Below are 12,689 nucleotides of genomic sequence, written 5' to 3'. Positions count from 1 at the left end.
AGTAGTGTATTTATATTCTTTTCTTAATGACGGAAAAACTATAAATATTTGTCAGATTGGAGCAAATGTTCTTACACTCATTAGTTACATTGTTTATTTTCCTACTTTTAATACTTGAAAACAAACCATATCGATGAAGGCTGAGAAAATAATAATCTGTATTTTGTGGCAAAATGTGTATAGATAACCTGGACCCTGATGAAAAGAAGTCACTGGTGAATATTCTGCTTTTTTTTTTTTTTAATCAATTTATAAAAGACTGAAACTTGATGCTTTTCGGTCAAACCTGATGTTTTAGCATCACCAATTGTTTAGTAAATTTCTCTTCATGCAAGTATCAAAATTGCAGGCCACCTAGTCATTAGTTATCGAGACAGTGAGTTATGGTGGGTTTATTGCCTATTTGTAAAGTAGAGGTTATCATTGGATAGATCAAGGTGACATCACATCCAATCAAATGTAGGATAGAGCGGGCAATAAGAGGTGAGGGGACTGCAGAGAGAGGTCTTCCAATACATCTGCTTTGGCATTTATTTGAGACACCAGTGTAAGTAATACACAGGTGCTAATTATTATGCATGTAACGTCCCACCATGTATTAAGACATCTGTGCCAGTCCTTTTCTGTTTTCTCCTATTCTTTTGAGCATACATTGCCTTTTTATTCTGAGATTGACACTATACTAGCATTATGTTCGAAGTGGTGGTTTGAATGCATATGTTATAACGGAGATCTCAGTTCATTATCGTGGAAGACTATTATGCGACAGTATTCTCCTCCAACAAGCTATGTTAATTTGTATCAGGTCTTCTATTATCAACAGTTGTGCTAATTGTTTAATTAGTATGTTGTGTAAGTATTTTTTATTAAATACCTACCTGAGATACTTCCTTTGATTACTTTTTTACCACTTAATTTTTGCATTGTACTTGCTTGGGGGCTACAGTTGTAATCAAATGTATCAACCCCCATTGAAAATGTTTGTTTTTTGTAAAAATGTACAGATTTTCAGCTGTTTGCAATAAACAAATCAAACAAAAGCAATTGAACTAACTCAACACAATGAATGCTTCAAGTGGTTTCCGAAATTCAACTGAAAATACAACTTATAATGACTTCTCCAGTGTCAAAATTATTCATCCCCATGAATAGAATCCCTCACACCAGCACAAATATGCAAAACAGTTATCTCAAGCACACCTGATGAAACTTAATTAGTTGCACCAGGTTTGATTGAGCTAGAACACTTGAACTACCTGAACTGGCTAGGGATTTGTTGAGTGTCACGTTTGACTGCATTTTAGAAAAATAGTTAAATCAATAGAAGGGCCCACAAGTTAAGAGAATAGATCATTGCCCTTCACAAACAAAGAACAGGATACAAAAATATACCAAAGGCATTGAATGTTCCTAGAGACACAGTTGGAAGCAAAGTTTGTAAGTTCAAAGTTGAAGGAAGAGTGGCTTCACTACCTGGACCAGGCAGAAAAGGGAAGTCATCAATGGCTGCAGACAGATTTTGAGAAGGCAGGTTGAGAAAAACCCTTGAGTGACTGCAAAAGATCTACAGCAAGACTGGCAACAGGCATATAGGTTTTGATGAGCACAGTAAGGTGCATACTAATCGCAGAAGATTTCCATGCCAGAATTCCAAATTGTACACCACTACTGACCCAAAAGCACAAGAAAAGTCAGCTCCATAATCATATAAATAAGAAGTTTGGGTATTCTGTTCTGTGGAGCAATGAAACAAAATTATTTGGTGCAATGGATCAGCAGTAAGTCTGGATGAAGAAGAATAAAGCAAATGCTAAAAAGGACACTATGCCTACGGTTAAGCATGGTGGTGGATTGGTGATTCTCTGGGGCTGGGATCAATCCTCTTGCACTGGAAACCTGCAGTGGAAGGCAGGCTGGATTCATTGAAGTATCAGGAAATCCTAGGAGAAAGCGTCATTCTGTCTGTGAGGAAGCTGAAGCTTGGACGTCATTGGACCTTCCAACAAGACAATGATCCCAAACATACCTCAAATTCTTATCTAGAATATGCTCCTATGGAGAATGGAAAGTCTGTAGATCCACGGTCAGGGGAAAGTTCCTCGTTGGTCTCCTTCTTAGGAATTCACTCGTATGTGGAAAAAACAAATACAAAACAGGATAGTGCAATACGTCTGATAGTGAGGTAGATAGGAAATTAAAAGCTGGTATAAAACTCACATTTATAAGAGCTATAACTCGCTCTAGTATTGAAGGCGTACAGCGGTACAATCCCCGCTTATGGGATATAGGGAAAATTTCCTCCGTCAGTGATATGTTCCATGCTCAAAGATAAAAGAGAAACAACCAATAGTGCTCACTGGGTAAAATAGTGATAAAACATTTTTTGTATAAAATGGTACTCACAAGGGAGGAGCAGACCGACTGCTCCTTGAAGATAGCGCTGGTGGTATGATCCCCACCTCGGATTACTTGGAGTCCAGGGAAATAAATAAAAATGCCAGGTAACAAATAAATATACAGTGTAAAAAAGATAAATGGCACTAAATAAAAAGTGTCCAAAAAATCTTTAATCTTAAAATACACAGTAAAATTCCATAAACGCGTTTCGCCAATGTGGCTTTATCAATATGGATTAAGAACCTGATACCTGGCAGAAAAAGGTTTAAATAACACATACAAACTTAAAAATGGCGCCAAAATAGGGGACAGCCAATCAGAATACAAGTTATGAACAGATAAAAGTATGCTTTTAAAATTAGAATAGTAATAATAAATACACAATTGGATTCACTTATTATGGCTCTTTACACTGAAAAGAATTTAAAACGAGGTGTATTTGGTGTAAAATTTACAATAATGATGCGGTCACGTGACCGGCAATCTAATCGCATGGGATCTTGGGATGTGTAGATAGACGTCGGCGCGCACTGCGCAGCCGCCGACGTCTAGGGGAAGGGGGACGTCGGCTCGCATTTGATTGCGGCCGACGAGGATACAGGAGGGGCGGAGTAAGCCATGACGAAACCAGCTGTACACAGGAACGACGGCCAGCACAAGGCTGCGGCCGTCGTCAGGGTAACGAAAGTAAACGTCGGAGCACACACTAAGTGTGACCGACGGAGGGATGCAATCTGACTATGCCTGATACACTGGAAAAATAACACATATGGAAAAATTGGCAATAAAAGAACTTCAGGAAGATAAAAATATCGTAATTAAGCCCGCCGACAAAGGAGGGGGGATAGTTATACTATCCAGCCAGATGTATATAGAAGAGGCACATAGACAATTAAATGATATTAATGTGTATGAAAGACTTACATCAGATCCAACCACAAAAATTCAAGTTGTTTTAACCCAATTTTTAAACAAAGGCCTAAGTTCGGGGATTTTAAATAAACATGAATTTAATTTTCTAAACAAAAAATTTCCTATAATACCGGTCATATACTTCCTCCCCAAAATTCATAAAAATGAAACCTCACCACCTGGGAGACCTATCGTGTCTGGCATAGGCTCCCTTCTATGTAACCTCTCACAGTACATAGACACTCTTTTACAACCTTCAGTCAAACTCATGAGATCTTACCTGCAAGACTCTATGGCCCTTTTAAAGCTTTTAAACAATTTACTATGGAAGCCAAGTTTTTTATTAGTTACATGTGACGTCCAGTCACTTTACACAATTATCCCTCATGAGATAGGCTGTCAAGCCATTAGAGACATTTTAACAAAGGGGGGAAAAATTGCTGATATACAAATTGATTTTATACTGGAAGGCATCAATATTATTTTAAAAAATAACTATTTTTGGTTTTTAAACTCTTTTTTTATTTGCAGAAAAGAGGCACTACGATGGGGACTAGGTTCGCTCCCAGCTACGCCAACTTATTTATGGCGGATTGGGAATCCAAAGCTATTTTTAACGACCACCAGTGGAGAGCGAACCTAGTCTCATTTTTTAGATATATTGATGACCTTTTTTTTTATCTGGGAGGGCACTGAAGATGATCTTATTTCTTTTATGAATAATCTTAATATAAACAATAGAGGTATATTTTTAACTTATGAATATAGCAGGGAACAAATTAATTTTTTAGATCTTAATATTTTTATAAAAAATGGGAAAATACATACTAAGACGTTTTTTAAAAAAGTTTGCGTGAACACTGCCATAGACAAAACTAGCTGCCATTATCAACCTTGGCTCGATAGCGCTCCAAAAAGCCAAATGTTAAGACTTCGGCGAAACTGTTCTGAAATAAGTGATTTTAAACAACAAGCCAATTTTTTAAAAAACAAATTTATTGAGAAAAATTATTCCGAAACAGCACTTAGGGACACTATCGAAAATACCCAAATAAAAGCTAGAAATGAACTTTTAGAATACAAGCCGAAAAATACTGATAATCCTATGCCTTTGCCTATCATTTTTAACTATAATAATAAAAGTAACAATGTAAAAAAAGTTATAAAAAAACACTGGCATATTTTAAAGCAAGACGAAATTCTTAATAAAATCATACCAGAACGTCCCAACATAGTCTTCAGGGGAGCACCCAATTTTAAATCAATATTAACGAAGAATTTTACTAAAGAAACAACCAATGCAGCCCCGCTATCCTTTTTCCCACAAATTAAAGGTTTTTGCAAATGTAAGATGTGTATTGTTTGTAGAAGTACCGATCTTACCGTTCCTCATAAAGTCACACAATTCACTTCTAAAGTGACCAATCAGGTCTACAAAATCACTGATTTCATTAACTGTTCAACTAAAAATGTTATTTATCTGCTTGAATGCCCTTGTGGCTTCCAATATGTTGGAATGACCACTAGGTGCTTAAAAACACGATTAAGCGAACATTGCAGAAATATAATAAATGGGTACTTAAATCATTCAGTATCCAAACATTTTATTAAACATAATAAAGATCCTAGATTGTTGAAATGTATTGGAATGAAAAAATGTACGATTCCATGGAGGGGCGGTAACATTAAAACCATTTTAGGGAAAATTGAAATGGAATGGGTTTACAAACTCCAAACCCTCACTCCCTATGGTCTTAATGTTGACTTTGACTTGTTTAACTTGTTATAAATATGTATTCCTCACATGTTTTTACCCACTGTGTTCTTATGTACTGTATGTTTCACTTTGTTTTATTTATTATTTATCTGTATTAATATGTGCCCTCCCTATGTATAATTACACATTCATCCCTCTGTTTTTATTTTGGGGATTCATTTTATTTGGATTTTTTATGTGCTTCTGACTATGCCTGATGACACTTTTCAGTGTATCAGGCATAGTCAGATTGCATCCCTCCGTCGGTCACACTTAGTGTGTGCTCCGACGTTTACTTTCGTTACCCTGACGACGACCGCAGCCTTGTGCTGCCCGTCGTTCCTGTGTACAGCTGGTTTCCATGACGACGACCGCGGCTCTTGCGCGAGCCGTCGTCATGGCTTACTCCGCCCCTCCTGTATCCTCGTCGGCCGCAATCATATGCGAGCCGACGTCCCCCTTCCCCTAGACGTCGGCGGCTGCGCAGTGCGCGCCGACGTCTAACTACACATCCCAAGATCCCATGCGATTAGATTGCCGGTCACGTGACCGCATCATTATTGTAAATTTTACACCAAATACACCTCGTTTTAAATTCTTTTCAGTGTAAAGAGCCATAATAAGTGAATCCAATTGTGTATTTATTATTACTATTCTAATTTTAAAAGCATACTTTTATCTGTTCATAACTTGTATTCTGATTGGCTGTCCCCTATTTTGGCGCCAATTTTAAGTTTGTATGTGTTATTTAAACCTCTTTCTGCCAGGTATCAGGTTCTTAATCCATATTGATAAAGCCACATTGGCGAAACGCGTTTATGGAATTTTACTGTGTATTTTAATATTAAAGATTTTTTGGACACTTTTTATTTAGTGCCATTTATCTTTTTTACACGGTATATTTATTTGTTACCTGGCATTTTTATTTCCCTGGACTCCAAGTAATCCGAGGTGGGGATCATACCACCAGCGCTATCTTCAAGGAGCAGTCGGTCTGCTCCTCCCTTGTGAGTACCATTTTATACAAAAAAAATGTTATCACTATTTTACCCAGTGAGCACTATTGGTTGTTTCTCTTTTATCTTTGAGCGTGGAACATATCACTGACGGAGGAAATTTTCCCTATATCACGTAAGCGGGGATTGTACCGCTGTACGCCTTCAATACTAGAGCGAGTTATAGCTCTTATAAATGTGAGTTTTATACCAGCTTTTAATTTCCTATCTACCTCACTATCAGACGTATTGCACTATCCTGTTTTGTATTTGTTTTTTCCACATACGAGTGAATTCCTAAGAAGGAGACCAACGAGGAACTTTCCCCTGACCGTGGATCTACAGACTTTCCATTCTCCATAGGAGCATATTCTAGATAAGACTTTCTTTTTTTACTTGGACTAATTGTTGTTTATATATTGACTTCCCCTGGCGCAGCCTTTTTTGTTTTTTCTTTTGTCTCATCTTTTAAGGGTATTTGAGGGATTCCCTTATTAGGTTGCTGCCTTTTTTGTTACTTAGCGCTTACTCTCTCTCCTTGTTATACCTCAAATTCTACCAACACTTGGTTGCAGAAGAAGTCCTGGAAAATTCTACAGTGGCCATCAAAGTTATCTGACTTGGTGACAGCACGCAAACCCACGATTATTGCTGGACTGGAGGCCATTACTCATTAGCAATGGCCTCAGATTCCTCAAGAACGCTGCAAGAATCTCTGCAGCATGCCCTAACCACAAAAGGGTGCTCTACGAAGTACTAAAGATGCTTGCCATGAAGGGGTTGAATATTTTGATACTGGAGAAGTAATTTAAAGGGACACTATAGTCACCTGAACAACTTTAGCTTAATGAAGCAGTTTTGGTGTATAGAACATGCCCCTGCAGCCTCACTGCTCAATCCTCTGCCATTTAGGAGTTAAATCTCTTTGTTTATGAACCCTAGTCACACCTCCCTGCATGTGACTTGCACAGCCTTCCAAAAACACTTCCTGTAAAGAGAGCCCTATTTAGGCTTTCTTTATTGCAAGTTCTGTTTAATTACGATTTTCTTATCCCCTGCTATGTTAATAGCTTGCTAGACCCTGCAAGAGCCTCCTGTATTTGATTAAAGTTCAATCTAGAGATTGAGATGCAATTATTTAAGGGAAATTACATCTGTTTGAAAGTGAAACCAGTTTTTTTTTTCCATGCAGGCTGTGTCAATCATAGCCAGGGGAGGTGTGGCTAGGGCTGCATAAACAGAAACAAAGTGATTTAACTCCTAAATGACAGTGAATTGAGCAGTGAAATTGCAGGGGAATGATCTATACACTAAAAGCTAAAGTAATTTAGGTGACTATAGTGTTCCTTTAAGTTGCATTTTCAGTTACATTTGGGGAAGCCACTTAAAGCAGTCTTTGTGGTGAGCTATTTCAATTGTTTTTGTTTGATTTGTTTAATGCAAACAGATGAAAGTCTGTACATTTTGTCAATTAACCCAATTTTTCAATAGGGGTTCAATAATTTTGGTTACAATAATATGTATGACTGTTAAACTATTATGGGGGGGGGGAAAGGGGCGAGAGGTATTTGTGTTTGTCAGATTGTTGTTGTTTTTTTTTCACAAATATATCATTAATCTGTAACTTGCCCTATTTTCTGTTGCAGGAAAAATCCACAACATAAGCAAGAATATAAACACACCAAACCACCAGGTAAGACTTCTGTTATTTATTTGTGTTTATTGTAATTTTTGAAAAAAGCTGCTTTAAATTTGTTTTATGGAAGAAAACAAGCAGAAAAGGCTGGTCCGCATCCATAAAACTTAATTAATGAGGTTAGTTGAACTATTTACACACTTAAAAGGACACTGTAGGCACCCAGACCACTTCTGCCCATTGGAGTGGTCTGGGTGCCAACTCCCACTACTCTTAACCCTGCAAATGTAATTATTGCAGTTTTTTATAAACTGCAATAAATACCTTGCAGGGTTAACTCCTCCTCTAGTGGCTGTCTAGTAGAGGGCACTTCCTGGATTATAGCCCAGAAAACCTGTGCTAGGGCGTCGCTGGACGTCCTCACGCTGTGTGAGGACCTCCAGCGTCGCTCAATTCCCTATAGGAAAGCATTGAAAAGCATTTTCAATGCTTTCCTATGGAGAGCTCTAATGCGCATGCGCAACATTGCCGAGCATGCGCATTAGGTTTCCTCAGCCGGCGAGCGTGATCAGTCTCGCCCACTGGCTGACGTAATTACTGGGAGGAGCGGCGACGAGCAGAAACCACTGACGAGGGGATTGGGAGGTGGGAGGGAGAGGGACCTGCAGTTCCAGGAAAACGGATTGTTTTCCTGGCACTGGAGTTTCCCTTTAAATACTATAGAGAGGCTCTCGTAAAAAACAAAAATAGAAATATTTACTTTTTGTTCTAAAAAGGGCATGGTTTAGCCACACAACTCAAAGGTAATGGATGAAGATAAATTCAACTTCTAAAAGTAGAACAAAGTACCTGTGTACAATGATTTTCGTGGGCATTGCTCCATCTTTATAACTTGTTTTCCACCGTTGCTATACATAACTTTCCGATACTCTGTATCTTCATCTGCCCACACTAGATAGCGCTGAGATTCCCGCACATGCCCAGTGAAACACCTGGACATGCGAACGGGAATTTCATCTATTCATTCATTCATCAGACAGACGAATGAATGAATAGAAAATCAGACGAACAAACTAACACTGTGTATCAGTGTTCGTTTGTTGGTTCAGTTTATTACAAGGAGGGAGCTACCGCCATGCATCTCCCTCCTTGTAATATGTACAAATAGAAGCGGCAGGGAGCAGTGCTCCCCACCACTTCCTAAGCCCCCCAGGCCCCCCCTCACTCTATGGGGATCAATATGACCCCCATACTTGTATAAAGGAGAATAAAATCTCCCCAATGCCCCTACTCGCTAGACCGCGAGTGGGGCATGTGTACTAAACAGTGAGCAGCCTGTGGCTGCCCACTGTAAAATAAAATCCCTACTAACCGGCCCCCACCCCTGCGCGGCTGGTGGGGGCCATTGTAGCGGTACTTACCCTTTCCAGGGGCCGGCCGGGGTTCTCTGTTCTAGCCGTGCGCGGTCCTTCTGCTGCACGAGCCGCGCGCGACTCCTCCGACGGCTGGAACAGGAAGGCGGGCAGTGACCGCAAGAAGCGGTCACATGTCCCATCTGACTCTAAGAGCGCGCCGCGGGTCTCGGGCACGCTCTTAAAGGGACAGTGGGAGCCTAAATTGGAAAAGGCCTCCCATTGGTCCCTGTCATGCCACACTCCCCAGACACTTACCTTTTGGGGGCGTGGATGTGACAAGGACCAATCAAAATAGATGTTTAGGTATTTATACTCACCTTTTCCCTTAGTTCCTTGCCCTATCGTGGTTTCTGTTTCAGTTCCCTTTAGCGCTTGTTGTGTTCAGTTGTGTTCCTTCGTATTGACCTTGGCTTTGTTTCTGACTATGTTATCTCTTTATCCTTATCTGTTCTGTTTGCCGGCTTGCTGTTTACTGTGTACCAGACCCCGGCTAGTCCTAGTTAACGCTGTCTCTTTGTGCCCTAGACCTCGGATCGCTCCTGTCTCTGTACTTCTCTCATATACGTCAAGTCCGGCCATTCTAAGGTCCAGTAGACGTATCTCCCCTCTGTGTTGTCTTTTGTTGAGTTGAATCCTGCGTGTTGGGGTATATTTTCGTTACATTACGATAGGGCCATGGAACCCGCAGATTTAGCTCAGCAGATGGCTTCTCATGAGGCTAGATTTGTAGAGCAGGATCACCGTATGGATCAGATAGCCCAGGCTCTCCAGATGTTCTTATCTAGAACTTTTCCAGCAACCACACCTAACCCTCCTACACCCCTTCCTCCTGAAGTATCTACTTTGCCTAATACTTCGGTCCATTTAAAACCTCCTCCTAGGTATGGAGGGGAAACTAAGACATGCAGAGGTTTCATTAATCACATAGAATTCCACTTTGAGATGTATCCATGTTCCTTTCCCACAGTCTAAAGTGGGGGTTCCTTATGCACCAACTTACCGATAAAGCACTTGAGTGGGCAAATCCTATTTGGGCCTATGGTGCATAATTTCAATAGTTTCCTTACGGCTTTTTCGTAGAACTTTTGACACAACTAAAAGGTCAAAGAATGCTGCTAGAACATTAATGAGAATTAAACAGGGTTCTAGGTCTGTTGCTGACTATGCCATTCGGTTTCGTACCCTTGCTTCACAGGTAGATTGGACCAACAATAACTAACTACTGCATTCATGGAAGGTTTATCGGACACTATATTGGATGAGGTAGCAGCTAGGGAGCTTCCTATTGCATTAGAGAACCTTATTGACTACCTCAATAAGCTGATAATTTCAGCCTCAATACTCTGGGCAGCTGATAATTTCATGGACTCGTGTTTTGTTAAGAAAAATAACATTCCCATCAGAGAGAAGGAGATACCCTTGGCCGTTGAGGCCATAGATGGTAGACCATTAAGTTCCCCAGTTGTTACTCATGAAACGGTACCGTTAGACATGTATACAGGGGTTTTGCACTTTGAAACCATTCGGTTCCAGGTCATCACATCTCCCTCTTCTCACATCGTATTAGGGTACCCATGGTTACGTACTCACAATCCCATTTTCGATTGGGAGTCAGGGCAAATAAAATCATGGAGCGAAGCCTGTCACGAGTCTTGCACTATTGAAGTCACCCCTTTGAATTCTATTAATGTTCCTACCACTCCTCCTTTGTCTACTGTAATACCCCCTCAATACTTATTTCTCAAGACTGTCTTCGATAAAAGGGAGGCTGACAAATTACCGCCTCACAGACCCTATGATTGTGCTATCGATTTATTGCCTGGCACTATACCTCCAAAGGGCAGGGTGTACCCTTTATCTGTTCAAGAAAACCGTGTCATGGAGGAGTATATTAAGGAATCACTAGAAAAGGGGTTTATTAGGAGATCCTCTTCTCCGGCTGGAGCGGGGTTCTTCTTTGTATCAAAGAAAGAAGGTGATTTAAGACCGTGTATCGATTTATAGAGGCCTAAATAAAATCACTATCAAAAATGCATACCCTATACCTTTAATCACGGAATTGATTGACAGGCTCAAACATGCTACTGTATTTACCAAATTGGATCTTAGAGGTGCATACAATTTAATACGTATTAAGAAAGACCGCGAATGGAAGACGGCATTCAACACTAGATCTGGCCATTACGAGTATACTGTTATGCCATTTGGTCTATGTAATGCCCCAGTAGTATTTCAAGAATTTATTAATGACGTCCTAAGAGACTTTATTCACACATTTGCAATTGTGTACTTGGACGACATATTAATATACTCTACAGATTTACACACTCATCACAGACATGTTACAACAGTTCTGAAGACCCTTCTTGCTAATGGTCTTTATTGTAAACTGGAAAAGTGTCTATTTGACCAATCCGAAGTCCAGTTTTTGGGGTATTTGATTTCTGCTAAAGGTTTCCGTATGGATCCCCAGAAGCTTTCTGCTGTCATAGAATGGCCTCTACCACAAGGTTTGAAAGCCATTCAGCGTTTTCTTCGATTCTCTAACTATTATAGGCGCTTTATTAAAGGTTTTTCCTCTATTGTAGCGCCTATCACCCGTATGACAAAAAAGGATGGCAATACTCATGTCTGGTCTACCGAAGCACTTCAGGCTTTTGAATTTCCTAAGACTACGTTCGCCTCGGCTCATATTTTACAGCATCCTGTCCCCTCACTGCCCTATATTCTTGAAGTTGATGCTTCAGATATCGGGGTAGGTGCCGTCTTATCTCAAAGAGAGTCACCTGAAAAGCCATTGCATCCTTGTGGCTTCTTTTCTAAACAAATGTCCAAAGCAGAGAAGAATTATGATGTGGGTAATCGCGAACTCCTTCCTATTATTGCTTTTTTATTTGGGTGGGGGGTGGGTGACCAGGGGCTTGGGGACCCCTAGTCACCTTTGGGGGGTTATTTGATTTAGGGCCCCCACCCGCCGCCCAGGGGTGGGGGCCGGGGGGGGAGGACAGTAGGTCCCCCCCCTCATTATCATTATGGCCCCCACCCGCCGCCCAGTGGTGGGGGAGGACAGTAGGTCCCTCCCCCCTCATTATCATTATGGCCGCCGCCCAGGGGTGAGGGCCGGAGAGGGGGAGGACAGTAGGTTCCCCCATTGTAATTTATGGCCCCCACCCACCGCGCAGGGGTGGGGGCCAGGGGGGGGGAGAAGTGTAGGTCCCCCCCCATTACCATTATGGCCCCCACCCGACGCGCAGGGGTGGGGGCCGGTTGGAGGACAGTAGGTCCCCCCCCCTCATTATCTTTATTGCCCCCACCCACCGCTAGGGGGCGGGGGGTACAATAGGTCTGCCCCCTTATTTTACTTTAGGGCCCCCACCCGTCGTTTAGGGGTGGGGGCCAGTAGGTTTTTATTTTTTTACAGTGAGCAGCCACGGCTGCTCACTGTTTACTAGACATGCCCCTACTCGCGGTATAGCGAGTAGGGGCATATTATTTACTAATACTAAGTAATCTTTACTTAGTATTAGAAAATGTGGCTGAAAGACCAATTTAGGTCTTTCAGACTTTTAGTAGATAGC

General features: G+C 41.0%; 1 protein-coding gene across 1 annotated transcript in view; it reads left to right on the top strand.

Annotated features, from left to right (window-relative positions):
- APLF (aprataxin and PNKP like factor) overlaps positions 1-12,689 on the top strand; it is a 190,441-nt gene that overhangs the window by 163,651 nt on the left and 14,101 nt on the right. Inside the window, exon 9 of the mRNA XM_063441515.1 lies at positions 7,707-7,753. Coding sequence (XP_063297585.1) covers positions 7,707-7,753 — 47 coding nt within the window. The remainder of the gene's footprint in view (positions 1-7,706; positions 7,754-12,689) is intronic.

Source organism: Pelobates fuscus, chromosome 2, assembly GCF_036172605.1.
Source record: "Pelobates fuscus isolate aPelFus1 chromosome 2, aPelFus1.pri, whole genome shotgun sequence".
Taxonomy (NCBI): domain Eukaryota; kingdom Metazoa; phylum Chordata; class Amphibia; order Anura; family Pelobatidae; genus Pelobates; species Pelobates fuscus.
The sequence above is the reverse complement of the archived record's forward strand: the minus strand, read 5'-3'. Positions and strand labels throughout refer to the sequence as shown.